The sequence below is a fragment of the Crocodylus siamensis genome, chromosome 3 (assembly GCF_052110815.1).
Source record: "Crocodylus siamensis isolate JL-2025a chromosome 3, ASM5211081v1, whole genome shotgun sequence".
Classification (NCBI taxonomy): Eukaryota; Metazoa; Chordata; order Crocodylia; family Crocodylidae; genus Crocodylus; species Crocodylus siamensis.
This window is the reverse complement of record NC_143397.1, coordinates 200,094,158-200,121,873: the sequence shown is the minus strand read 5'-3', so window position 1 is coordinate 200,121,873 and position 27,716 is coordinate 200,094,158. Positions and strand designations below refer to the sequence as shown.

Here is a 27,716-nt window from a genome sequence, read left to right as displayed (position 1 = left end):
TCTAGGCCCTAGATGGGTTCTTCTTTGTAGTGAACCTGGAAGGCAATGTTGTGTTTGTTTCTGAGAATGTGACACAGTACCTAAGGTACAACCAAGAAGAGCTGATGAACACAAGTGTGTACAGCATCCTGCATGTAGGGGACCACAATGAATTTGTCAGAAATCTGCTACCAAAATCTTTAGGTACATTCAGTTCCCTCAAAAAAAAAAAAAAAAAAAAAAAATCATTGCTTATTTGCATATAACTTTGGTTTCTTAAGTTAATGTTTTAATTACTTCAGCAGATATCACCCCATTACTTAAATCTTTGTCATATGCACTGTATTTACTGTCAGTATATCTAATGGCTATGTGATAATTAATTGTTTCTGAAATACATCCTCCTTTTGTCTCTTCATTTGGGTTTAGCTTTTGTTCAAAGTTGCTCATAGCAACTGGCACATGTGATTGACATTATTACAAGATCTTTAGAGTGAATCTTCATATTCCCTGTGAGTTCTCCTTCCTCCCACATCTAGTCTGGATATTGTAAGAAATTATACATAATATAAAAGGAGAAAGGACTTTTTTTTTCCATAGGACAAACTGTCATGTGTTAGAAATTTCATTTCGTTATCTTTTTCCCCCAAGTGTTTATCCCATTCTTTTAAACAAAAATAAAGCAATCGTATTAGTTGCACCTCTGTTATATTCATACTTTATTTCTTCTAATGTTGACTTTTTAATTTTTTGATCAAACATGTTAAAGAAGAAAAAATGTTACATTTTTCGAATGGCTAAGAAATGCAAGTTACCGCATTGTTCATGTCTGCCTTTTCTTTGCCTTCTCTGTGTATTTATTACCCATTATAAAGGGTTGAGCAGGATTATACACACTATTTTATTATGTCCTCATTAGTTCTTTATGCAGTGTTTCAATAATTTGCTCTCATTTATACCCTGTATCTATATGCATCCTAGGCTTTTGTTTCCTTTGGTTTTACTTGTCTTAAGTACTCTGGACAGGGTTAGTTTTATTATCTTCTTCCTATAGTCTTTTGTGTTATAGCTTAAGATATTTGTTTTATTTTGGCTTGCCCTACATTTCTGTTTTTATCAGGTTAATTTTTTCTCTAATCATTTGTCCCTAATCTGTCCAAGCTCTTAGTGAATAATATTTTCAATATTATTTCTTTTCTATTATAATAGCCAACTGTTTCCAGACTTAAATGGGCTAACATTGCCATACTGCACATTCTTTTTTCCAGGCCTTAGCATAGAAGACCTGGAAATATGATTTCATAGACATAGACATCAGGGCTGGAAGGGACCTTGGGAGATCGAGTCCAGCCCCCTGCCCAAAGGGCAGGAAGTCAGCTGGGGTTATAGGATCCCAGCAAGATAAGCATCCAATTTACTCTTGGAGGTGTTCAGTGTAGGTGCTTGAACCACCTCCGCTGGCAGACTGTTCCAGACCTTGGGGGCTCGGACAGTAAAGCAATTCTTCCTTATGTCCAGTCTGAAATAGTCTTGCAGGAGTTTATGACCGTTCAACCTAGTCATCCCTTGGGGCGCTCTGGTGAACAGACGTTCCCCCAGATCCTGGTGGTCACCCCGATAAACTTATAGGTGGCCATCAGATCACCCCTGAACCTACGCTTTTCCAGGCTAAAGAGCCCCATGTCTCTCAGCCTATCATCATAAGATCTGTTTTCCTGACCTCTGATCATGTTCGTGGCTCTCCTCTGGACTCTCTCAAGCTTCTCCACATCCTTTTTGAATTGTGGAGCCCAAAACTGGACGCAGTACTCCAGCTGCGGCCTCACCAAGGCCGAGTACAAGGGGAGAATGACGTCCCGGGATTTGCTCGAGAAGCATCTATGGATGCAAGCCAGCGATAAATTAACTTAATTTGATTTACTTTGGTTTTGTACATGGCTGCAATGCAAAAAGGACAGATGACCAGTTACCTTGGCGTAGCTGCTGCAGAGTAGGTGGCTTACCACTAGGTGGCAGGAATGATGGGAATAGCCTGTTTTCTTTGAGTGGTTCCAGGATAACTGTGGGCACATGACGCATCTGAAATATTTTGAAATCTGTTTTGTCCTGGGGTAACTCCACATCAGATTCTAGTAAGTTGCCAGAATTGGGATCTGCACTATGTGTAAACTCCTTTCCCCCCCCCACTTTGGTATAAAGATGGTTTACACCAGGGTAAATGTGTCCTTTATTCCAGCTCCTCTAGTTGGAATTGGGAGAAGTGTCAGTGAGAGGATCAGTTATTATGCTCTATCACTTTGTTTAGTAATTAGGACTGCACTGCTATACTGGTATTCTAATCAAGATGCCTAATCAAGTAAAAGACAAGGCAGCTGAACTAGAGATTTGTCATTCAGTTTAAATTATGAGAATTTTTTCTAAATTACTTTCCACAAGCCAGCTCATGTTCTTATATCAAAATTGTACTACATACTAAATGACATTATAAATAAAGTACCATAATTAATTTTAGGTTTAAATTGTGCTTGGATTGAACACCTCTGAGAATAACCTTACACTGTATTTTTTACTTTACTCAGTGAATGGGGGACCTTGGTCTGGTGAAGCTCCTAGGCGCAACAGCCATACCTTTAATTGTCGGATGCTGGTAAAACCTTCAACTGATTCTGAAGAAGGCCATGATAACCAGGAAGCGCATCAAAAATATGAAACTATGCAGTGCTTTGCTGTTTCTCAACCAAAGTCCATCAAGGAGGACGGTGAAGGTAAAGTGAGAATACCTACTAGGCTTGCTCACTTCTGTGGTGTTCTAATTTTCTTCTTCCAGTACCAATCCAAATAATTGTGAGCTGAGTTGCATTGAAATCAAGATACAGTAGTTTCAGAGCAGTGGAGAGACTTTCTCCCTCTTTCATTTGTGAGTGTTCCTTCTTTCATTAAGCTGGGCAAGGGTTTTTTTCTCTTAATTTGTGTGGCACACCAGCCTTCACACAACTTATTCAGGTACATTGGTATAAATTAGGAGTGACTTTATAAGTCAGTCTGCTCACTCTGGATTTATGCCAGCATAACTATAAGAAAAATGTGGCCCAGTGGTAACAGAATTTCATGCGGCAACTTCCAAGTTATCAGAACATGAAAACTCTTGTGGTTTACCATTTCCTTTGGCACTTACTTCTTCACTAGTTAAATTTTCTCATGCAGTTTAAGCTTTCAGATCACTCAAAAAGCATTTACTATGAAATTTCCTCCTCAAGAAGGACAAGTACATTTTGAAGGAATGCAGTTCAGGAATTAAAATGTGAGAATTGTGCTCTTTACACATGCAATATGTTGTTTTCTATTAATTATCTGAAAAGCTGTTGAGCTGCAGATATATGCATAAACATGGAAAAATATGCAAATAAATGCAGCAATTTATTTGCATGTGCCACCTGTTATGGACCATGGTCTTCTGTCTTTTAAATAAAAGAATTAAGAAAATGTCCATAAATACCCTGATATGGGGCTGGTATAAAGTAATACAACAGAATCCTCCCAACAATTTTTCTTGACCAAAAAAAAAATCCCTCCCCCTGGACTTTTAATTTTAATTGAAGACCAATGTAAGCCCTGTCAGTGCTATCCATCTCTGCGTTGATGAGTACTTACACATGGAGCTGAATCCAAAATGAAATGCAAGCAGAGGTGAGAGGTGTAGCATGGCAACTCTGCACCCGGGGCAGTGAATCATGGGGCAGTGCTGGCTGCAGTGCTATGGCTGTTTCTGAGCTTGCCTCACAAAGGTAGTGCTCATGGTTCCTGCCCTGGTCAGCCTCCGTCAGTCATGCAACTGCATGCAAAACTTAACTATTCTATTTTGTTCCTTTAAAAACATGTTTCCCTACTTCCAAAGTTTCTGACATATTACTGTTTCATTTAAGATTTGCAGTCGTGCTTGATTTGTGTGGCAAGAAGAGTCCCAGTGAAGGAAAGGCCACTTCCCTCATCAGAGAATTTTACTACTCGCCAAGACCTACAAGGTATCATGAAAACAAAACTTCTCTCTCTCAATTTGCTGTTTTCCATGGGTTTTTTAAAAAAGAGAAAATAACTAATGTTGCTTTTATTTAACGCAGGTAAGATAACTTCACTGGACACTAGCACCATGAGAGCAGCCATGAAGCCTGGCTGGGAGGATTTGGTGAGAAGGTGCATTCAGAGATTCCATGCACAGCATGAGGGAGAGATATCATTTGCCAAAAGGCATCACCAAGAAGGTTTGATTTTCTAATTTTAATATTTTTTTAATTTTTTAACTCTTTGTTGCTTTATCCATTGATCATGCTCTGTTTACATAATGTCCACATGGGCTAAGCAAGGGCTATTGAAGACCCCTGTATCTAAAGCCAATATCTCCAGTGAACAGTATACTTTTCAGTAGTTGGATTGTGCATCACTTTCCTTTTTCTCATTCTTACCATGCTTGTTGCTGCTGTATGATAAATTAAGTGGGTGCCTTGTGGTATGCTCATCAGTCACCTGCTTTTATATCTTCAAACCTTTGTGATGTTGTTAGTGAGAAGTTGGGCTACGACCTTCTTGTTTACAGAAAGCTTGTACTACAGCATTGTCCAGTTCATTGAAACAATTCAAGATGTTTATTTCACTTCTATACAAAAAAAAAAAATACTCTTGCAGTCTTGGTTCACTATGATTTACTGAAGCTTCAGCACTGAAGTCTAGTGAAAGCTGTGTGGCAGTGAGGGTAGACCATCATCTAGTGGAAAATAACATTAGAATAGCCACAAAGTCAAGAATGTAGACAATAAGGAAGATAGGATGCAGGATAGTGTAGTGCAGTGGAAAGGCTTTTAATGGGATTCATGGCAGAGGCTAGGGGTACTTTTTCTCCTAGGTGTATCATCTATGCAGATTCTAATCACAGGTCAGAATCAGGTTACTTGTGTTAGTAGTTCTTTATTCCACAAGTATTCCTGTTGAAACACAATTTCCAGTAAAATTTATAGCCAACATTTAGGTTAAAATGAATGTCTGAAGTGTCTCTTTTGCAAGGAGATACTCCTTGCAGGAGAAAGATGCTACCAAGTGTGTACCAACTCCCACTTCCTTTGCACTTTACAAAAGGAAACCCCCATGTCAACTGCTTTAAGGTTTTTGCTGTGATTTGCGTACCAAAGTAAAAGAAGGGACATCTAAAGTCAATCCTGCCCAGGTATAACTTCTGGCCATGCTCAAAAAAAGAGCTGTATGTTCAGTATCTCAGTTGCAAGCCTTGCAAACTGATCTTGATGCCAAATGCAAAGTATGGCAGGTTTGGTTAAAATGGACCTCTTTTGTATTGGCTGCAATGGGGAAAAAAGCATTTCCTGAAGAAGAATACAGAAAGTTTCTTGTTAGTTTAAAGAATTACTAAAAAAAAATAATCTAAGTAGAGATTTCACTTTTATCTTACTGGCATGGAGTGCTCAAACTTCTTGAAATGATATATGCTAAGGCTAGTACTGTGGACCTTCTGCTGCCCAAAGAGTATCTTGAAACAAGGGCATATGTTAAAGTCAAATTCTGCTTTGTGTTGTTTTTGTAGATCTAGTTTTTTATTGTGTTGTTCTTACGCCTGTATATTTTTACTCTACACTGACTCTGGTTGTTTAACTCGTGTGTCCAATTTTCTCATTGCCTAAAAAATGCTTTAAAATAGGGGTAGGCAATAACTTCGGCTGGAGGGCTGCTTACCGAGTTCTGGCAAGCTGTCAAGGGCCACATGGGTAGCCCTGCACCCTCACAGGTGCCCCACCCTCTGGTCACCATCCTGTGACTGGAAGTCCTGTCCCCTAACCCCTGACCTTTGCTACCAGAAGCCCCTCCCCTTGCCCCCCAGAAGTACTGCTTTCAGCAAGGGGTTTTGTCATCTCAGAACCATAAAAAATCCAAATTGTATTCTAAAAATCGAACCTCTACAACATTCATTCATATGATTTCAAAATATATTTTTGTCCGTGTTTACATATGTTTCTGTAGGGTACACAGAGGTGATTTGTATATAATAGCTTAAAATGAAGTCTTACTTGTATTTTGGGGAGTGGGTATAGGTTTGTGGGGGGCTGTGGGTATGTGGGGTCTGGGGAAGGATGTGAGTGTGTCTGTAGGGGGTGGATAGATGTGGGGAGTGTGAGATGAGGGAGCATGTGGGGTGTGAGTGGGTATGGGGTTTGTGGAGAGCTGTGTGTAGGGAGAAGGTGGCTGGGGTGTGTGAGGGGGTGTAGGGGTCTCTGTGTGTGGCAGTGTGAGGTGAGGGTGTGGGTGCATGTGTATGGTGGGGTGTACATGTGGGACTCGCCCTACAAACACACACACCCACCCACCCCAGTGTACCAGTGTAGCCCCATGCTCCCAGTCCAGCAATGCAGGTAGAAGCCATGGGTTGGGCTGCTGCGTCTTGCTGCTGGCCCCCCCGGGATCTACTGCCCTTGTCTCCTGTTATCTTTCACTGGCAGCCAGGAGCAAATGAATTTTAATTCCCTAAATTTTTTAGGGGCCCTGCTGGCCGGATAGAATGTCCTGGCAGGCCGGATCCGGCCCACAGGCCGTATTTTACCCACCCCTGCTTTAAAACCTTGTACTATGTTATATATAACAGTGTGAGGGTAGGAAAGGAAATGAGTCACATAAGTGTTATCAGTCTGAAGAGGTGGTTGGAGCACTGTTTAAAGGATTAATAAAGATACACTTAGAATACTGTTTCAGTGCCATTCATTTCATTACGTCAGGGAAAATTTAAAAAACGTATAGAAGATATGAAAACAAATCCAGGGATAGGAGGATATTGTTTAGATAATGTTAATGGAAAGTAGTTAAGAAATTAAAGGGATACTCAGGAATTTGGTTCCAAAGCCTGGCTGCAGTTTTTCTTAAATGTTCTACAGTTCCTAATATAGAAACACTCTCATTCTTTTTTTTTTTTTCTCTATTGATGAGCATTTGAGTCCGGTTTCACAACACGCAAAAAAGTAGACAAACAACATAAAAGCTTAAGGGTTTTGATTTTGAAAAGGTATGTAAGCAAATCATGAGGAACTTAGAGTAGGACACATGTAAGTGCTAGACACTTACATTGAACATCTAGGCTAGCTACAGACATTCAAAAAGCCCAAGGTGGAATCAATCTAAGTTCCATGGTTTTCTATAAGTGATGTTTAGATCAGTAATAAACAGAACACACATTCACTGTTTGGTCGGGGCAAATCTAAGATGGGTTCTGCCATTTTTAAACCAGTCTGTGTGCCAAACTTCTGTTCTGTTATGGGTATAGACCAGTTTTGTGCACCAGGGTTCTTGTTCTGTTACAGGTATATACTGGTTTCTAGTCACTTATACCAGTAAAACTGTAATGTCTGTTCCTGGTTCTATAAACATAGTAGGTGGTAAATATGGAGAAAAACTTACAATACCAGCAAGAGGCATGAGACAGATATTGGAAGAAAAATATTACATAACCACTGAGTAAAAGAAGTGAGGCCATCATGGACTTTCTAGCCTCTCCTTCACTAAAGTCCATTGGGTTCCCCAGATCACAAGTTGATCCAAGTCTGCCAGGGTTGATTTGCTCCAAAATACATCACACACTAATGATTTTATTAGCCCTGTTCATTCATAAGCACATGAGCTCCATTCATAATATTAAATTCCTTTATTTTTATATGTTTCATATTGAGAGTATTGTCAGTATTCAGATCCACAAAACATCTCTAGTCTTTTAATATGCCATATTTTTGTGGTGATGATTAAAATCATTCAACTTCTATGATATCCAGAAGATAGATAAACAGCCAAATCTAACGAATTTTAGGATATTGGTGTTTTACGTCTGCCTCACTAATTTCTCATTAATTTTGTTGTTTGTTTGCAGTGCTGAGGCAGGGACTAGCATTCAGTCCTGTCTATCGATTTTCCTTGTCTGATGGCACTATAGTTGCTGCCCAAACAAAGAGCAGGCTCATCCGTTCTCAGACTAATGAACCTCAGCTTGTAATATCCTTGCATATGCTTCACAGGTAACCTTTGTTAGTTTTACAGTTTTTTTTTTTCCCCCGCTATTTCCCTGAGTGTAGGGAGATCCATGGCAAGAATAGTTGGTGTTTCATGTACATTATATTGACTGATAGGCTTTTTATTTAGCCTACAGCTAACAGCTTTAAGTAAGCTTTTGAGTAATATAGTTTTGGAGTTAACTGGTTTAACAAGAAAATACTAAGAATCAAGATAATTGTCATGTCTCAAAACTTGAAAATTCGTGTAGTTCAGAATGGATCACAAGTTTTGACATAACTTTTTTGTGGAAGACTATAGCGTGGCTGCTAGAGCCATGCTTTAGATAAACTATTACTTTGCAGGACAGTTACCTGTCCTGATCATATTTGGTGGTGTTAGTGTTTTCGCAGCTGCAAACTGTTTCAAAACATGTTAGTATGTAGCATCATAATTTCAGAGTGCTTCCTAAGAAAGAAAGGCTAACACTTTCTACTTTTTTTTTTTTTTTTTTTTAAAGTAACAAAATATTGGATTCAAATGTAAAGAATCCCACACCCCAGCATTTGACAACTAAAATTTGAATTAGTTTAATGCATGAATGGCTTCTTTGTGCCAAATTTTAATTTATAATTATTTTTTGGTACAGTGCTACAATTATAATATTGTTTCAGTTTGCAGCTACATTACTGCTTTGTTGAGGAAGGGAAAAAACAGTTGTAAATCTAATTAAAGCTGAAAAAATTTAGGGCAGTTACAGATTTGGATATTGTATTCACCTAACTGAAAGCTGCTATTTAACAGTTTGAAACTTGTTTTGTTTAGATTTGTGAATACATCTGGTATTTCATGAGCATCTGCCAGAGTTGTAAATTAAAGTATTGTCATGTTAAAAATTACACATTTTAATAAAGCAGATGTCCTGACTCTTGCTACAGAACACTTGTACTAGGAGAACAGTAGAGTCTTTAGTACTCATTCATTTTCTGCATTGTGCCCATCTTGGCTAACAAAAATGGAATAGGTAATTTTACTTTTGTTTATGATCTGTTATTTTTATTTATGGTTTACTTACATCGGCACTGCTAAATTTGACTATTTGACAGCAATTTTTTTACTGTGCAAGCACTGAAAATGAGTGTTTAAATACAAATAAGTGCTTACAAAATTAATGATTTTTTTTTAATTAAATTCTCAGTAAAGAGAACCCAGGTTATATTCTCTTTTCCTCAAAATCTAAATTTTGGCCTGTGTAATATGACTGGGTCCTAAGTATTTCAGTGTTCCTCTGAGAGCTTGGGAAAATGTTGGATTCAAGCAAACAAACAAATGTAACTTTTACAATAGAAGAATAACCTCCCTGCATATTCAAAGAATTTTAGCCAAATTCTAAAGAGAAAAAAACAGAAAGTTCTTAGATGTTCTTTAAACAACTTTCTCCTTGCTTTCTCCCTCTCTCTCTCTCTCCCTTTTCCAAATCTTGTCTCTGGTACATGAGCTACAATTTGCACATTAATTTTCAAGAAGTGTGACCAGAACCAGATTGGTGACACAGTAGTCTCATTCTGAACTTGTTTCCAGTGGTTTTTTTGGCTTCTATACTTTTGGAGCAGTTTTAAAAATCTTTGGCAGCTCTTCTTACGCTACATAAATTTGCCTCATGATTTCCTGACATCTTAAAATTGCTTTTTATTGTGGGCCTAATGGGCAGATACCAAAGGTGCTCCAGGTTAGTGGAAGGTCTTTTTCACAGAACTTCAGACTCTGGCAAAGCATCTGGCTACAGCTGTCCTGTAAAATATGTATTTATTTGGGTCATTTGTCTAAGAAGACGAAACCTCCCTCTTACATGCAAGGTAATTCATCCTGCAATGTAGAAAAAATGTATTCACAAAGAGAGATACTGTAATTGTACTTGTTACCTTTATCTAGCTTCTATCATTTAAGATAAGTACATTTCTTCTTTGTAGCCAGAGATATACTAATGAGTTCCTGAACAATATACTATTGTTACTGATGCAGAACTGTGCACGTATAGCCTTGCAGGCAGCTGCAGATAGCTTTTGTCAAACCCATTATCTGTTTTTTTCAGTTAAATATTTGTTTTCTTATTTTTAAAGGAGTTTTACTTTTAATGTAATTGTAGTATAAAAGTTTCTTTCTTAGCTAATGCATGCGTTTTCCCCCTCTCATAATACAGAGAGCAGAATGTCTGTGGAATGAATCAGGATTTGCCTGGACAAGCAGTGGGAAAGACATTGAACCCAATTAATTCCAGCAGCCCTGCCCATCCGGCTATGTGCAGTGGGAATCCAGGTCAGGATATGACCATCAGTAGCAATATAAATTTTGCCATAAATGGCCCAAAGGAACAAATGGGCATGCCAGCAGGCAGGTTTGGTGGTTCAGGGGGAATGAACCATGTGTCAAGCATACAAGCATCCACACCTCAGGGTAGTAACTATGCACTAAAAATTAATAGTCCCTCACAAAGCAGCCCTGGCATGAACCCAGGACAGCCAAACTCTATGCTTTCCCCAAGGCATCGTGTGAGTCCTGGAGTGGCAGGAAGTCCTCGAATCCCACCCAGTCAATTTTCCCCTGCAGGAAGCTTGCATTCACCTGTGGGAGTTTGCAGCAGCACAGGAAATAGCCATAGTTATACCAACAGTTCCCTAAATGCACTTCAAGCCCTCAGTGAGGGCCATGGAGTTTCTCTAGGGTCATCGTTGGCTTCACCTGACCTAAAAATGGGTAACTTACAAAATTCCCCGGTTAATATGAATCCTCCTCAGCTAAGCAAAATGGGAAGCCTGGACTCTAAAGACTGCTTTGGACTTTATGGGGAGCAATCAGAAGGTACAACTGGACAAACAGAAAGTACCTGCCATTCAGGAGAACAGAAAGACAGTAATGATAACAACATGCCCCAAGTTGTCAGCAGTGAGAGACCTGATGGACAGAACAGACTGCATGATGGAAAAAGCCAGACAAAGCTCTTACAATTGCTGACCACCAAATCTGATCAGATGGAGCCTTCACCCTTGTCCAATCCCATTGGAGAGGTTAACAAAGACTCCACAGGAGGTTTATCTGGTTCTGGTTCAGCACATGGAACCTCGCTCAAGGAGAAGCATAAAATTTTGCACAGACTTTTGCAGGATAGTAGTTCTCCTGTAGATTTGGCCAAGCTTACAGCAGAGGCCACAGGCAAAGAACTGAATCAGGAGTCCAATAGCACAGCTCCTGGTTCAGAGGTGACTGTTAAACAGGAACCAGTGAGTCCTAAGAAGAAAGAGAATGCACTACTTCGCTACTTGCTAGATAAAGATGATACTAAAGATATTGGCTTATCAGACATAACCCCAAAACTGGAGCGGTTGGATAGTAAGACGGACACTTCTGGTAGCACAAAATTAATAGCTATGAAGACAGAAAAGGAGGAGATAAACTTTGAGCCCAATGAACAGGTAAGAAACCTCTGATTCTGTGTAATTCCAGATATTCTAACGCTTCCTGACTGTGGGTGGGTAATATGTAATTGTTTATTTTTAATATCTGGCCTTGGCTCTAAATCTACCTAAATGTGTTAGTTGTGAATGTCACTTTTCTAGGAAGAGCAGATTAATTGCATGATTGACAACCTTATCCCAGGAGTGATGGGATGTCAGAGTGAATTCACCAGTAGGTCACCAGTAAAAAGTCAGTGTTTGCCAACCACTGGTACCTAAGTATGCTTAGAATAGGGGAAACTGTGGCATCTTGCAAATGTTGGTAGATGCTTACCTGTTGACTGCCATAGCACTCATATCTTGAATGGGCTTCTTTCCAAGGCCAAGTGCTGTCTGCAAAGCTGATAAAGAATTTGCATTGTAGTTGCTTGTATTGAATATTACCTGAAGTTTAACACCAAAGCAAAAGAGCATTCCCTTTATTTTTAGTTTTTAAATTCAAGTAACTGTAAAATTCAAATACTAGTTGTTTTATATTGTGTGGGTCCATGTCTTAGTGTATTTAGTTCTTTATTTTTGTATTAGATTTATATCCCAACATATCCAAAAGGCTCAGAGCAGCTCGCAATAAAACAAGCAACCCATAGACAGGATTCTCCAAACAACCCTCCAAGATATATGAGGACTTGACTGTAAATAGATTTTTGAAGCACAATTGTTCATCCAAAATATGTACACAAGATAGTGCAAAACTGTTGACCTGACATGTTACCTTTGCACACAGTAAGCTCCCTGCTTAGTGCATTTTTGTTATTGATGAGTAAGTTGGGGTATGATCAATAAACTATAGTTACTCTTGGCTAGTAGTTATTCAGCCAGACGTGGATCCATGTGACAGAATTCTATCAACCCCATATTACTTAATTTGATATATGAGAATGCCATGTTGGACTGTCAGAAGCCTTGTTGACATCTGGGTATATTGTGCTTATCACATTTTGCCTTTAGCCACCAAACTAGTTACTCAGTCAAAGAAAATCAAGTTGGTTTGGTATGATTCATTCTTAACACATTCATGTTGTTCATCACCTCTTCCTCTTTCAGGGATTACACATTCATTGGTTTATACTTTGCTCTAGTAACTGTTCACATGTTGAAACAAAGCTGATCATAATTATCCCTGTTCTAAATGGGGTAAAAGCCCAGACATTGACATATGTATAGTGCCTGCCTAGTATAACAAGGCAATCCTGGGCCAGGTATCTGGATGCTACTCAGTAAAAATAACAAGTGATAAATGATTGGGGTTTGTATGGAAAGGAAGTGTACCTTGGGTTTTTGAGTAGGATTTGCTTTCTAAAAATGACCTCTATGGGGGAAGCAGTGTCACAGAATCATAGAAAGTTAGGTTTGGAAGGGACTTCAGGAGGTCATCTAGTCCACCTCCTGCTCAAAGCAGGACCATCCCCAACTAGATCATCCCAGCCAAAGCTTTTTCTAGCCAGGTTTTGAAAACCTCCAAGGATGGAGCTTCCACCACCTCTCTGGGTAACCTGTTCCAGTGTTTTAGTACCCCCCCAGTAACAAGATTCTTCCTAATATCTAACCTAACTTCCCTAGCTGCAACTTGAGGCCATTGCTCCTTGTTCAGTCATCTTCCACCACTGAGAACAGTCTAGCTCCATCCTCTTTCAAACACCCCCCACCCCGGTCAGGTAGTTGAAGGCTGCTATTAAATCCCCCTCAGTCTTTTCTTTGGACTGAATAAGCCCAATTCCCTCAGTCTTTCCTCATAAGTCATGTCCCTCAGCCCTCACCATTTTTGTTGCTCTCTGCTGAACTGTCTCCAGTTTGTCCATATCCTTTCTGTAGTGGGGGGCCCAAAACTGAACACAGTACTCCAGAATGAACACGGTACCTCAGCCATTGTTCATCCTTCTGTTTTCAGTGTTCTCTCTCAATAATGGAACTGCACAAAAAAGTAAATAACTTTAATATTTGTATTTATTTTTAAATGGGTTATTTCAATAACAGTTCTGACAAAGGGCATTTCCTGGGGAATGAATGATTAGTGGGGGTTACATAGTTTTACCCTATGCCATCAACTCTCCCAGCTGGTTATTAATCCCTAGGTAGTGTCCTGTGCCTGCATTCTCACCCATAATTCATGATCATTTGAGAGAGTACATGCATGGCTTTTTCAGAACTGTGCCCTTCTACTTTAAATTGCAGCTTCTAATTTGCTCTTTGGGGTTGAGCTTCTTTATTTATGCATATTTGCTTTTGTGGGGAAGTCTATACTACTTTTTCAGATTGTGAGGCAGCTCAGGAGATAGACAGCATAGTCATATATTGCTACATTGGGGATTTTTAACTGCTGTTTCATCAGTTTCTAACCAATAAGAGATTGTAGGGGCAAAGGTAGGTGTCAGGAATTCAGAAGCCAGACATGGTTACAGAAATGTACCATGACACAGTTAGAAGTACGCATCACCCAACTGTTTTCTAAGCTTCCTTTATTTCCCTTACTTTGAAAAGTATTGACAGATGCCGCCATTACTTAGGCATAACTATAATTTTCCAATCCTTCGTACCCTTCAGAAGGGAAACTGAGCCAAATTATACTAATTTCTTAAGTGATTAATCTTCAGGCCTTTATGTTAATATAGTTCTCTACAGTTAATAGTCTGCAAGGCATTAAACATAATAGGGTGGAAGCAATCAGATTCTAAATGAAACTGTAATACTTTATTAGGCTGGAAAACATAGATGTGCAGAAGTATAAAACTATGCTGGCAGCAGTAAACTACTGTAAATACAGTAAAACCTCATTAAAAAATCATTATAGTAACAACCCCTCACTTTAACAATTCCAACAGCAGAAACCAATTTTTACATATTTTGATACAGCAAACTGATTAACCCCACACAGTGATCACCATTTTTAATAAACTTTTCTCTCAGTCCCATTGGGATTCATTATAATGTACCAGTATAGCAACCACATGAAGTTCTTACTTATCCTGGCTGAAGGCAGTAGAGTTACCTCAAGTTAAACTGGGTTGTAAATAAGAGTCCAGTTTCATTTTCTGAGTTTCACATTGTCAAATTATACAACCTTGTCCAATCACCAAGTGAAATATGTATATATTTATTCCAGGTGTTCTTAAAAGAGACGGCAGATTTCTGTCATGCTTCCCAATCACTTTGGTTTTATATGCCGTGATAAGTATGATAAGTTTGTTTTCATGGTCTTCTCTACTAAACACTTCCTTTTTTAAAAATGTGAACCCTGAGATTCTCACTAGGTTACATCACTCAAGGAGCTGCAGCTATGAGAAAAAAACACTGCAAGACGCATGACATAATAATGAGAGCTGGGAATATTGGGTGCGTCTACATATCATGTGCAATTAATGTGCCTGAATTTACTGCAAAGAAAATTCAGGCTTATTAAAGCATTCCTGGGGGCACATATACACATGTGCCCCTGTCGGGAGCTGCTCCCATTGGGAACAGTTGAGTCCAGGGCTGCTCCCTTCCCCTGCTCTGCCCCCCTGCAGCAGCCTGGGGCAAGCTCCAGGCTCCCCGCAAGTGCCAGCTCCAGGTTGGCAGAGGGCACAGAGGTCAGGCTTGGGGCCCCAGGGAGTTGGGAGGAGCTATCTGGAACTACATGGAACTCCAGATCACAGCCTGGCTCAGCAGTACTGGTTTAAGGCAATGCCCCAGCATGGGAATAAGCAGTGTTGGGACTGGGGGGAAGATGCGGGGGAGACCAGGAAGCAGTGCTGGGACCAGGAGAGAGATGGGACTGGTGCTGCTTCCCTCTTGTGTGAGCTGAAGGGACAAGGGAGCTCTCTGTCCCTTCAGCCCCTGTGCAGTGCACACTCCAGTTGGCTCCCACTCTTCACCTGTGCATGGGGGGAGCCAAGAGCTGAGATGCTGGGACTGGAGAAATAGAGCTCTCCCGTCCCAGCACTGCTCAGCTCCCAGTTCAGCAAATTGCTCCCAGTCAGTATGTACACATGCACTACTGCACAGTAGCTAATGTGCAATTAATCTAGTACTGGTTATAAACTACTGCAAGACCATTTCAGGCTGGACATAAGAGAAAATTTCTTTACTGTCCGAGCCCCCAAGATCTGGAATAGCCTGCCATAGGAGGTGGTTCAAGTACCTACATTGAACACCTCCAAGAGTAAATTGGATGCTTATCTTGTTGGGATCCTATGACCCCAGCTGGCTTCCTGCCCTTCAGGTTGGGGGCTGGACTCAATGATCTTTCAAGGTCCCTTCCAGCCCTAATGTCAATGAAATTTGTATTTGTTGGTACTAGCAAATGGCACATTAGCCTAATTTCTGCAGAGTAAGTCCTGTTCATGTGTAGATGCTGATGCTTTACTGCACATTAGCTTAGTCTAATGCACAGTGAAGCATCTCATGTAGATACATCCACTGAAATTCAGTCCAGAGGCAGGATAGGAAATGTCAAAAATATCATAAATGGCAGCAGTTTTGTAAAAACACTGGAACTCAGAAATAAGTGTAGTTTTTGGTGGTTCTTGTTTTGTTTTACTTCATTTTAATACAATTTCAAGCCTTACTTCATTAAAACTTTGTGAAAACTTGAGTCTTTGTGAACAAGAGCAATCCGACATCAGGTAAAAGAGGAAGTCATGGTAAGTACAGAATACTGAAGGCATTTATCTAACTGAAAGCCAGGATCCTGAACAAATAACCACATTGCCCCAATTATAAAATCACTGAAAATATTTTACCATCAAAAAGTTCTCAGCTTTGGAAAATAGTTTCCCACAGGAAGTGTTCATTACCTAAATTTAGATCAAAGCTGGAACTATTTAATACAAGACTAGGACCCAGATTCTTGTTCTAATTCTTCCATCCTCCTGTGTCCTTCCCCCACCACCCTTCCCGCCTCCCTTATATAAAAACTTGCTGTGTGCTTGCGTTTCCTACTCTGCAGGTTTATTTAAGACTTGTCCTCCCCAGGGGATGTTGTATTTTTAAATAATTAGTCATTTTATCTTGCAGTTTCTCTGGAAGATTAAACAAACTGGCAGTAGTGTGGATTCTGTGTAAGGGGTATGTTGGTGTTCTGAGGCAAAAAGATCCATTACAACCTCTCCTTTTACTTTCAGTATAACTCTTTCTGAACAGGAAATTCTTCAAAGTACACTACTGTACTAAAAATAGCATTCTTCTAGGTACTGTGTTTAAGTATATACTTCTGCAGAGCCCAGCAACTGACAGGAAACTTTGTTCAAATGATAGAGAGTATTTCCACTGCCCCCTCAATGTAATGATTGCTATCTTACCTAAGCTCTATTGAGCTGATTGTAATTCCAATATAAGCAACTGTAGGGGTAAGTAGGAAAGGACAAATGTTTTTGTTCCATTTTTTTTGGTTTGTTTTTAATAAAATCTTTTCCTAAATTACCGTCCTTATTACTGAACAGTGAGTGGATTCCTATTTTTCTATAAAGACCAAAGAAAAGGCCTTAGGAGTTCTATGGTGTTAAATCAGATGCACACCAAGGTAACAGTTCAAATATGGAGCAACATAGAAAATATTCTTTCAGTTCAAGAAGCTGTAGTGTAAAACCATGTTAACTCTGAGATTCAGAATTTCACAGATGTCAAAATGTGAGCATTTATCATAAAAATGAAAACAGGATGTTAATGTCATATTTTGAGTATATGAGTAACACTTCCATGATCAGTCACACACAACAGTTTGCTTAGTTGTATTATACGGACATATTTTAAGATATTAACCTGAAATAATGTACTTTGCTTATCTCATCAATATACTCACAATTTTCAGACATTTGCTGTGGTGTGAGAGGAACTTTATAATCTAATATGAAATAAAATTCTAAATCCAACGTGTAAGATGAAAGCCAATGTGTTAAGATGGCTATTAAGGACTATACAACATGTGAATGACTAAAACTGTTAGTTAAAAACCTTGTAGTAACACATGAAAAATAGTGATTATATACTGTTCGATTGCCATGGTGACTTATTATCTACATATGCACAGATCTTTAAAACTGTGAAGGTTGTTACTGCCCTCCAATAACACTATAATATGATCTTTTGCATTTTTATGCAATACTTTGAAAAGATGGGTGAGGATTGCTGCAGAAAAACCTAAGGCACTGAAGCATGAAGGGGTTTTCCAAAGTAACACAGCACAATCTTCATAAAGCGAAAAAGAAGTCATATCTCCTAACTTGGTCCCCTATTTTAGGCAAGAAGGGATACAGACCCTCTCAGTACATATACAGATCAAACAAAATTACTTGAGTCGCTGTTTCTGTAGACATTGTACTTATCAGTATATGGCCTCCACCAATCTAGTATCAGAAAACTTCATATGCATAACTTATTCTTACCACACATTTATGAAATAAGTGAGCGTTATTCCCCTTTTACAGGTAAGGCACAGTGAAAAAAGATAAGGTGCTCAAGATATTCTGTGGTGACAGCAGGAAGTAAACCCAGATACCCTTAGTCCCAATAAACCATGCTTCTTCCTCTTTGCAACTTTTTTTTGCAGTCCTGTGCTTGCTTGTTGCTTCCAGTGGAGCAGGTGCAGTTCATTAGCCAAATGTTCCTTCCATGTATACCCATACATATGCCTTGACCTTGAAGCTCTATTGATCTAGGGTAGACTCTTTAAGAGGAGTGTTCTCTTCTCTGAACACTATTACCAGCTTTCTTTGAGATCATCATTTTAATAGGATAGGAGTTGTGATTAGATCAAAAAAGATTGTCATACCATCACTAGCAATACAGGAGATGGCAAACATACTGCACACAGAATTTTGGAATTAAAAGACAAGTGGTGCCCATGTGGGACTATTTTGATCCTGTCATAATACACAGGCCTCACTGTGAAAGAATGACGCCCTGTTTTCCTGTGCATGGAGAAAATGCTTAGTGAAACAAAAGTATCATCACTGGTAGCGTTCAAAGAGACCATATATCTTTACCTGTAGTTGTCCCAATCTGTTTCTATGGAAGTGATTATATGATCACAAATTTTGCATTGTCTTCATTCAAGGACTAAAAGATGGAGGAGGTAAGGTGCAAGGGGCAAAGAATCGTAGTGTTGCTAAGTAGTAAATTATTTTAAAAATTAAAAGGAAAGAAAATCAAGTAAATATCCTTAGATTTTGGTTTTACCCTTAAAGCGCTGACAAGCTGAACAGTAGCCCATTTTCAGGGCTAGCCGGTATCTCATTTTGGGGTCTTGCTTTGGGAGAGGATGGTGTGTAGAATAAGGAATGAACTTGAGTTGCAGTACCAGGTCATAGTTCATTCCTCCCCCTCCCCAGCTTTCCTTCTCAATCTACCCTGCTCACCAGCACCTAGCATTGGAAAGCTCGAGGGTAAGGATTTCTGGGCAGAGCCCTAAAGCTGCACTGTTCTAAAGCTGGCAAAAGAAGTTTGAATTCTGAGGATCATTTGGATTCATGAAGAGGTAGGAGGCAGCATCAAAGTGTTGAAGAAAGGAAAAAAAACTATGCTTCAAGCAGAAGAAAAAAGTTGGGGGGGGGGAGGAAAGAGCAATGAAATCATAGCTTTTTTAGCTCATATCCTTCCCTTTAGAATTTTAAGGAAGAGTTACGTGTATCTTCAGAATTATTAAGGGGAAAAAAAACCTGCAAGCTTCTCCCACTCCAGATTTTATTTTTTCCCCTCTGTTGATTTGTCTCCTCCCAGTTTTAACTTCTGAACAGGGTATTTAATTGTATACATTGTCTTGCACTAAGCAATCTCTGTACTAGGCAAATAATAATAATAATCATCTTCAGGGATGGAAGGGATTTTTGTGGGTGATTATTTTATTGGTCCAACTGTGTGGTTGGGATAAAGTTAGAGAAGCTTTCAAATGTGAGGCATTTTAACAATGAATATAATTTGAAGTCTGTCTCTTCCCTGCAAACCTGAATAAGGTCCCCAGGTATTTCTGTCCAATGGTGATAAGGAAAATATGCAAAAGATAGAAAGATAGTCTCCTTTTGGAATGCAGAGGTGAAATGTAGCCTCGGTTTGTTGCTTCTGACAGAAAAGGGGAGTCATAAAATAGTGAAGGCCTTATCCAGATGTCTTATGGTACACATGATGTTTGGCCTGATAATGCTTAAATAAAAATGAATTCTGAAAGCACTTTAAGATGAAACAGTACTTACTGTATAAAAGAAGACTGTATTACAGTTAAACCAGTCAATCAGTTAACTCATTCTTCAGCTGTGGGGCACTTTTTATCCAGATGGTGCTGTCTGGAAAGGTACTTCATAGTTTCATAGTTCCTAGGGTCGGAAGGGACCTGAGCAGATCATCTAGTCTGACCCCCTGCCATGGCAGGAAAGAGTACTGGGGTCAAACGACCCCAGCAAGATGTTCGTCTAACCTCCTCTTAAACACCCCCAGGGTAGGAGCCTGCACCACTTCTCTTGGAAGTTGGTTCCAGACCCTAGCCGCCCTGACTGTGAAGTAGCGCCTCCTGATATCTAACCTAAACCTACCCTCTGCCAGCTTGTGACCGTTATTCCTGGTCACTCCTGGCGGTGCTCGGGGAAACAGTGACTTCCCCAATGCCTGCTGATCCCCCCCGACTAGTTTATAACAGGCCACAAGATCCCCCCTCAGCCTTCTCTTCTGGAGGCTGAACAGGTTCAGGTCCCGCAGCCTGTCCTCATAGGGCCTCCTGCCCTGCTGTCCCCTGACCATGCGAGTGGCCCTCCTCTGGACCCTCTCCATGCTGTCGACATCCCTCTTGAAGTGTGGCGCCCAGAAATGGACGCAATACTCCAGCTGCGGCCTGATCAGTGCCGCATAGAGGGGGAGGATCACCTCCTTGGACCTGCTCGAGATGCATCTGTGGATGCATGCCAAGGTGCGGTTGGCCTTCCTAACTGCCTCCCCACACTGCCTGCCCATGTTCATCTTGGAGTCAATGATGACCCCCAGATCCCTTTCCGCCTCTGTGCTGACAAGAGGGGAGTTCCCCAACCTGTAGGTATGGTGCCAGTTGTTCCTCCCCAGGTGTATCACCTTGCACTTGTCTGTGTTGAAGCCCATCCTATTCTCGTCCACCCACCCTTGTAACCTGTCTAGGTCTGATTGTAGCCTGTTGCATCCCTCCAATGTGCCCACGTTCCCCCACATCTTAGTGTCATCAGCAAATTTGAACAGGGTGCTTCATAGAATATTGGGGTCATTTTAAGGCATGATTTGGTTAATGCTTTCTGGTGCATTATCTTTCAGCTTGCCTTAGGTTTACTATAATAGTATTATTGTAAAGATGGTGAAATATGTACACAAAAACTAGTTTGTGATGATTGGTACTTTATCAGATGCAATGTTTTTGAGCTCTTAACAAATAATTTTTTTGAAGTGGATTTAAGATGTCTTATATTTACTGAAGTTCAACCTAGGTCATTGAGAATGTAAATTGAGAACAAAATCTAAATAAATAAAATCCCCTGATAGCTTGCCAGCTAAATATTAGAATGCCAGTTTTTGCACATGGATGCCATTTGAGGGTGGGTCTGGCAAGTTCTCTGTATATGCAAGGGAAGAATTTAACGTAACATACAACGTCTTGTTACTCATGAAATTGGCCTGAAGCTGTTGTAGAAATTGAGAAACCTACTCTTATTTAAAAGTAAGAATTCAGCAGTAACACTGTGCTACAGCAAAAAGGGTAGTTAGTTTATTGCGTTGCTTTAAGACATCTGTTATATTTGGCTTTGGCTTGTCAGATATAAAGTTGCCACTTCCTGAAAGGAAGTAAGCATCTTGGAAGAAAGTGCAGTTTTGTAACACAGTGGAATTAAAGTTTTTAAAAAAACCTATTGCTTAACACAGAATCATAGTAGCCAGAATGCAACAACAACAAAAATACAGCTTCAACAGGCAAATCATTCCTTCCTTGTTTATTTATCACTTATTATCTGAAGATTGTATGTTTTAATTCTCCAAAAAGTATGAGATTATCAGTATGTTATTGATAATACTCAATGTTAGTCTCTTCTAATGACTCTTAAACTTGTCTCCTCCCTGGTCCTCTAATCCATGTAAAATGCGGCTGCTGAAATCATCTTCTTGCTTACCTTTTGAAGCAAGATACCCCATATTTGAATTTCTTCCATCAGTTTCTACTCTAACAAGTTCAAGCTTCCTGTGTTCATGCCCACAAAGCTTTTCTCATTCATGAATCTGTCCTGTCTCTTATCACGTGGTTCCCCCCTGTTCAGCCCTGCCAACAAAGCCTACCCCAGTCCTATCAGTTATCTCTCCCTTCTTTTTCTTTTTACCTTTTCAGCTGTAAGACTATTAGTGGATATTGAAGAGAGTTGTAGTTTATTATTTGTCTAAAAACCATGCAGTAATTCAGGGCTGTCCAGCTTGCAGGTGGCTGGAAGCTACATACTGCATGGGGGAGGCAAAAGTTGGGGAAAAAAAATTTCTTAGCAGGCTTTTGGGTTTAAAAACCCTTATGAAGGGTTTTAAAACCTGAAAGCTTGCTAACAGTTTTTTTTTCCAGCTACTTAGTTGGTCTAATAAAAGATATCAGATTTACCCAAAGAACCTTGTCTTCCTATGTCCTTAGACCAACACAGCTACACCGTATGCCCCTGGATAGAAGGGAGGTGCCCAGGTGTGCATGCAGTGTAGCACATGCCATGTATATGTAGCCCAGGGGCCTGAGGCTCACCCTGGTGCAGCCTGCATGGCATGCAGTTCTTGCTGGTGCAGCTTACAGGGTGTACATCCCCCGGCCACATGTAAGTCGGCGGGAGAAGTAAAGGGGAAAATACATGTTCATCAAGAACTGTGTGTATTGCTCTTTCCCTATTCTCCTTACTAATCTATTAACTATAACTTCATCTGTGGCCTTAAAGAGCAAGGGTTTTTTTAATATCTTTTATTAGAACAACTAAATAGGTGGGAGAGATGTTAGATAAGCATTCAGGCATGAAGTGGTCGTTCTGTGTTTATACAAAGCTTAAAGAAGGTTCTGATCCTGATTGGAGCTTGTCTTTTACGTACTGAGTTTGTCTAATAAAATACTACATGTGAGATTTAGTAGTAATTAATAAGATACTTATTAATATCTAAAACAGTTTAAGGACACTTGTGGTAAAAATGCCATACTAGAAGGTTGATCATTTTTTTTAGTTCCAGCATATTAAGGATTTTAACTACCAACGATGTAATAGGGTAGTTCTGCATTCTCTGGCTGCTGCACTTCCAGAAGCAATGGCACAGCCAGCCACCAGCTGCAGCTACAGCTGCTTTAGCAGTGCCCCCAAAGGTGGGGCCTGGGACTGCAATGCCAGGGCTATTTCCCTGTTTGCCTGCCCCTCACTTACACTACTGTTAACTACACCTGTTTAAAGATGACAGAGAGGCCTGAGCAGTGCTAAAATCTAAAAATGGATGCCTCCATGAAAATACTTATTAATTTTTATGTGTCCCTGTCTGTTAGCTGGATTTTAATTTTCTAACTTGTTTTGTGCATGTTGAATTTCTACCTTAAATGGTTAAAAAAAAAAAATCTGTTTTCTTCTTGCTTTACATGGGTAATTCCCTGTTGGTGTTATTGGGAGTTGTGTACATAACTAGGGCAAAATATTCTCCTAGACCTCATTACTAATTTGCCATTGTTAATACACAGCACATAATTTTAACTTTTTTTCAAGTTAATTTTGTGTATCTTTAACATGTGGCCTGTACACCTTATTTAGCCTTTCAGCTAAAGAACAATATGCATGAATGTGGAGGGATTTTTTTGTTCATTTGTTTTAGCCATGGAGAGACTTCTCCATCCTAAATTTTTAGTTATATCATAAAAGAGATACCAATATGATTTGTACTGAAAGGGATATTTGGCAGACCTACATAAATCTCTATCTTCATCATCATTGAAAGATTCCTTTCTCTGCCAGGTTACAGCTGCTTGTGTACTGGGGAAGGAGCGTACAGAAAAAGCATCCTGTATATGAGGCATCTGTAGTGGGGCTGGTTGTACGCTCTGACGCTAAGATGAATGCATGTGCTCTGGGCAGTGCTAAATTCCCCAGATACAGGGATGGTTGGACTGACTGCCCCTTTTCCAAGTCGTAGTAATCCCCCTCCCTGCTTTTTGGATTCCTGGAGAGGAGCTCAAAAGCCTCTCGAGCTACAGGTGTTCATTCCCTTCCTGTTGTTCTACTGACTTCAAGAGCCATGATTTGACCTTTTGTTCTCTTCATATTGACAACAAAATGGACTGTATTTTTTCCTCTTTGCAGCCAGGCAGTGAGTTGGATAACCTGGAGGAGATTCTGGATGATCTACAGAACAGTCAGTTACCACAGCTTTTCCCAGATACTCGGCCAGGTGCTCCAGCTGGTTCAGTTGACAAGCAAGCCATTATCAATGACCTCATGCAGCTTACTGGTGAAAACAGCTCTGGCACTTCCATTGGGGCCCAGAAACCAGCAATGAGGATTTCGCAGAACAGTGAGTTTGGATTATAGTTAATCATGCAAGTACAAAAAATAACCATCAGACAAACGGTAGTATTTGCTTTCCTGCTTTAGGATCTACCAGGTTATGGAGTAAACAGTTGAGCATTTGTGATCTGCGATCAAGCAGAACCCTCTGCTGTCTGTGTTAGGAACAGCATGTGAAGCTCATAGATCAGGCCGGGCAATTATTTGGGCTCACGGGCCGCATAGGGAGTTTTGATGAGGTGCCACAGGCCAGGTTCAACCCTACCCCACCCTTGCCCTCCCCCTGTGCTCAACAGCTCACCAAAACTCCCTAAGTGGCATGGGGCCATGAATGGGCAGGGAGCAGCATCCAGGAGCAGGACAGCTAAGTGGGGCCAGCGCTGGGATCACGGGGCTGTGACAACCAGGGGCCAGGGCAGAGCCATGGTCTGCAGCCTACATACCCCTGTCAGAGGTACTGTTTCGATTGGCAGGGGCATGCAGGGAGCTGATCATGGCTCTGCCCCAGGCCCAGCCCCATATTGTCACTTTGCAGTGATCCCAGAGTCTCCACAGACCTGCGTGGGCAGGGTGCACAGCTGATGGATGGAATGGGGATGCAGGCGAAGCTGCTTCTGGGGCCAGGTTCAGGACCTTGGTGTGGTGACAGGATGGGGCCTGGGCCCAGGGCAAAGCCATGATCCACTCCCTACATGCCCTTGCCTGCAGAAACTGTGCCTGTTGCAGGGCCATGAAGGTAGCAGATCACGGTTCTGCCTGGCCCTGCGCTATCCCTGCCCCTGCCCACCTGTCTGACTCCTGAACATTGCTCCCTGCCTATCTGTGGCCCCATCCAATTGGGCTCACCACACTGTGGTGGGTATGGGGTGGACCCCATGGCTGTCCAGGCAGCGAGGCTGGGTCTCCTGGCAGTGGCAGCCAGAACCGTGCTGCGCACCCAGGGGTGGCAGGGCTGGTCACTGGCACCATGACCCAGGCTGCCCCCTGTGCCTGGGCTGGGCAGGACCAAGGGACCCACTGTAGGCTGGACCAAATCCCTTGGCAAGGCAGGTTGTATTTTGCCCATCCCTGTCATAAATGTAGGTGGGATACTCTGTAACCAGAGTGTTGCACTGTGCTGAAAGACTTCTTTTGAGGACATAGAAAGAAATTCTCAAAATAAGTGCATCTGACAAAGTATCACTTGATATCAATATAAATAATGATAATATTATGTTATCACAGTTTGTTACTTTTTATGCATTTGACATTATATTCTACATTGTTTTTATTGTTTCTTATAGTAAAGGGGAAACAAAAAGCTGTATTGGGATTTTTTCTAAATTAAATTCAAACTCATTTTTTAGTTGATTCTCTTTCAAGTTGACAGAGTTTTTTAGAGTAATCATGTTAACGAACTAGCAATTTACGATTAAAATATTGGTGTCTCCCTTCTTCCCCACCCCCAAATAATGGTGTGGTAGTAAGACACAAATGTAAAAATAAAGGTAGAAGTAGAACAGTTTAAGAAGAAAACTGCTAAATATTCTCCTTAGACTAGAGTTGATACTAAAAACTTTCTAAATTCTGTGGGAGACCTGGCCTAACAATCTTGTCCCATGTGGTCTAGACAGCTGCTTTTCCTGAATTAACTGTCTGCCTTGGCTCACCTTGCTTCCTTCTATCTGTCTTCTTTTAATGAGGGTGGGTGACTCATTTCCAAAATTTTTCTGCCACCCAAAGTGAAAGGTTTCAGAAGTGGCTAGTGATTTTCCTGCTTCAGTTCTTGGGTCCCTAACTTAATTGTTCTTTAAGGTATTTCAAAATGGGCATCCAGAAGAAAAGACTACACATCTTTTGTTCTTTTCCTTTAATGGCAGTCCTGTAAGCAAGGCTGCTTATGACTTCCCACTTTCTTCAGCTTTTTTAATCAGATCATGAATTTGTAATGACTTGCTCAAACTTTACATAGCACCAAAGTTCTAGAAAATTAGGAACATTAGACAATTGTGCACTTACTTGCTTCTACTTTGTCATATAAATAAAATAATTAATTATTCTTTTTAAGGCTATGTTAAATTGTGATAGGAATCTTGGAAACACACTCACATATGTACTTTTAAAATCTGTTTCCACAGCTCCCGTTAATACAACAGCAAAGCAGTTCTGAGCCCCAAAAAGTTGTGCTGGGTATTGACCAGCAGTTTCAGAAACAAGGCAGAAGCTCTGCTTCCCTTACTCAATTAGGTCATAAACCCAAAATGTGATTTGTCTTAGTTTGGTCTTGCATTAGTGTCCCATTCCAATGGGGTCATTTGCATAAATATGCTATTTAAAGCATGTAGGGAAAACGTGCAGTAAAATAGTCCATGGGTTGTTCTTTTTTTGTCTTCATGTATACACAAACAGAGCTAACAGAATTGGTGTTAAATTGTATCAAATTATATAAAATGTTTTGCTGAGGATTTTACATTATCATACTAATGAACATTTTGATAATTCATTTTATAGATAAACTGTGGTGGCTAGAATTTGAAGCATTCCTACATTTTTTCTCAGAAAGAAAACTCCATCAAAACGTCATGCTGTTAATGATAGACATATAGTCTGAGCATAATAATCACTTACCTGCCTTGTCATTCCTGGCTCCCAGGTTTTCCACTTTAGGATCACTGGCTACTTATAAAGCTACATTCATGATTGCTTTCTCTGCCTACATGATATGTCAAGCTTTGGGTTAGACTTCGTGGTGCCTGCTTAACCCCATCTTAAATCAGAGGGGATTATCAGTCCCTCTGGTAAGCAAACAAAGTATGAAGTTTCAGGATATGATGGCTGGGAGTATATGTCATTCAGTTTAAACAATAACAACAAATACAGGAGGTTCTTGTTGTATGGCATTTTGGGATGCAAGGAAAGCAGTGGACATAATATATCTTCACTTTAGCAAGGTTTTTGATACCATCTTCCATGGCTGCCTTACAAGCAAGATGCAGAAGTATGGTTTGGATGAATGGACTGTAAGGTGGATAGGAAGCTGGCTGTATTGTTGGTCTCAATAGGTAGTAATCAATGGCTCAATGTCTAGTTGGCAGCTGTTATCAAGTGGAGTGCCCTAGTGGTCAGTCTTGGGGCCAAATTTGTTCAATACCTTCAGTAACGATCTGGAAGATGGGGTAGATTGCACCCTCAGCAAGTTTGCGGATGACACCAAGCTAGGGGGAGTAGTAGATACGCTGGAGGGTAGGGCTAGGATTCAGAGTGACCTAGGCAAATTGGAGTATTGGGCCACAAGAAATCTCATAAGGTTCAAGAAGGACAAGTGCAAAGTCGTGCACTGAGGATGGAAGTATCCCATGCACTGCTACAGGCTGGGTACTGATTGGTTAAGGAGCAGCTCTCCAGAAAAGGACCTGGGCGTTGAGTCAGTAGTGTGCCCTTGTTGCCAAGAAGGCTAACAGCATCCTGGGCTGCATTAGTATAAGCGTTGCCAGCAGATGGAGGTACGTAATTATTCTGCTCTATTCTGCACTGGTAAGACCACATCTGGAGTACTATGTCCAGTTTTGGGTCCCCCACTATAAGAAGGATGTGAACAAATTGGAGAATCCTGTAGAGAGCAACAAAAATAGTTAGAGGGCTGGGGCATGTGACTTACAAGGAGAAGCTGAGGGAACTAGGTTTATTTAGTTTGGAGAAGAGAAGACAGAGGGGATTTGATAGCAGCCTTTATAACTACCTG

General features: G+C 40.5%; 1 protein-coding gene across 9 annotated transcripts in view; it reads left to right on the top strand.

Annotated features, from left to right (window-relative positions):
- The window catches only part of NCOA2 (nuclear receptor coactivator 2), a 271,388-nt gene that overhangs the window by 204,369 nt on the left and 39,303 nt on the right, over nt 1-27,716 (top strand). For all 9 annotated transcript variants that reach the window (XM_090040140.1, XM_090040142.1, XM_090040137.1 and 6 more), the window contains 7 exons: nt 6-183; nt 2,559-2,744; nt 3,903-4,001; nt 4,098-4,238; nt 7,889-8,033; nt 10,208-11,477; nt 23,792-24,002. In XM_090040140.1, the coding sequence (XP_089896266.1) occupies nt 6-183; nt 2,559-2,744; nt 3,903-4,001; nt 4,098-4,238; nt 7,889-8,033; nt 10,208-11,477; nt 23,792-24,002 (2,230 nt within the window). The remainder of the gene's footprint in view (nt 1-5; nt 184-2,558; nt 2,745-3,902; nt 4,002-4,097; nt 4,239-7,888; nt 8,034-10,207; nt 11,478-23,791; nt 24,003-27,716) is intronic.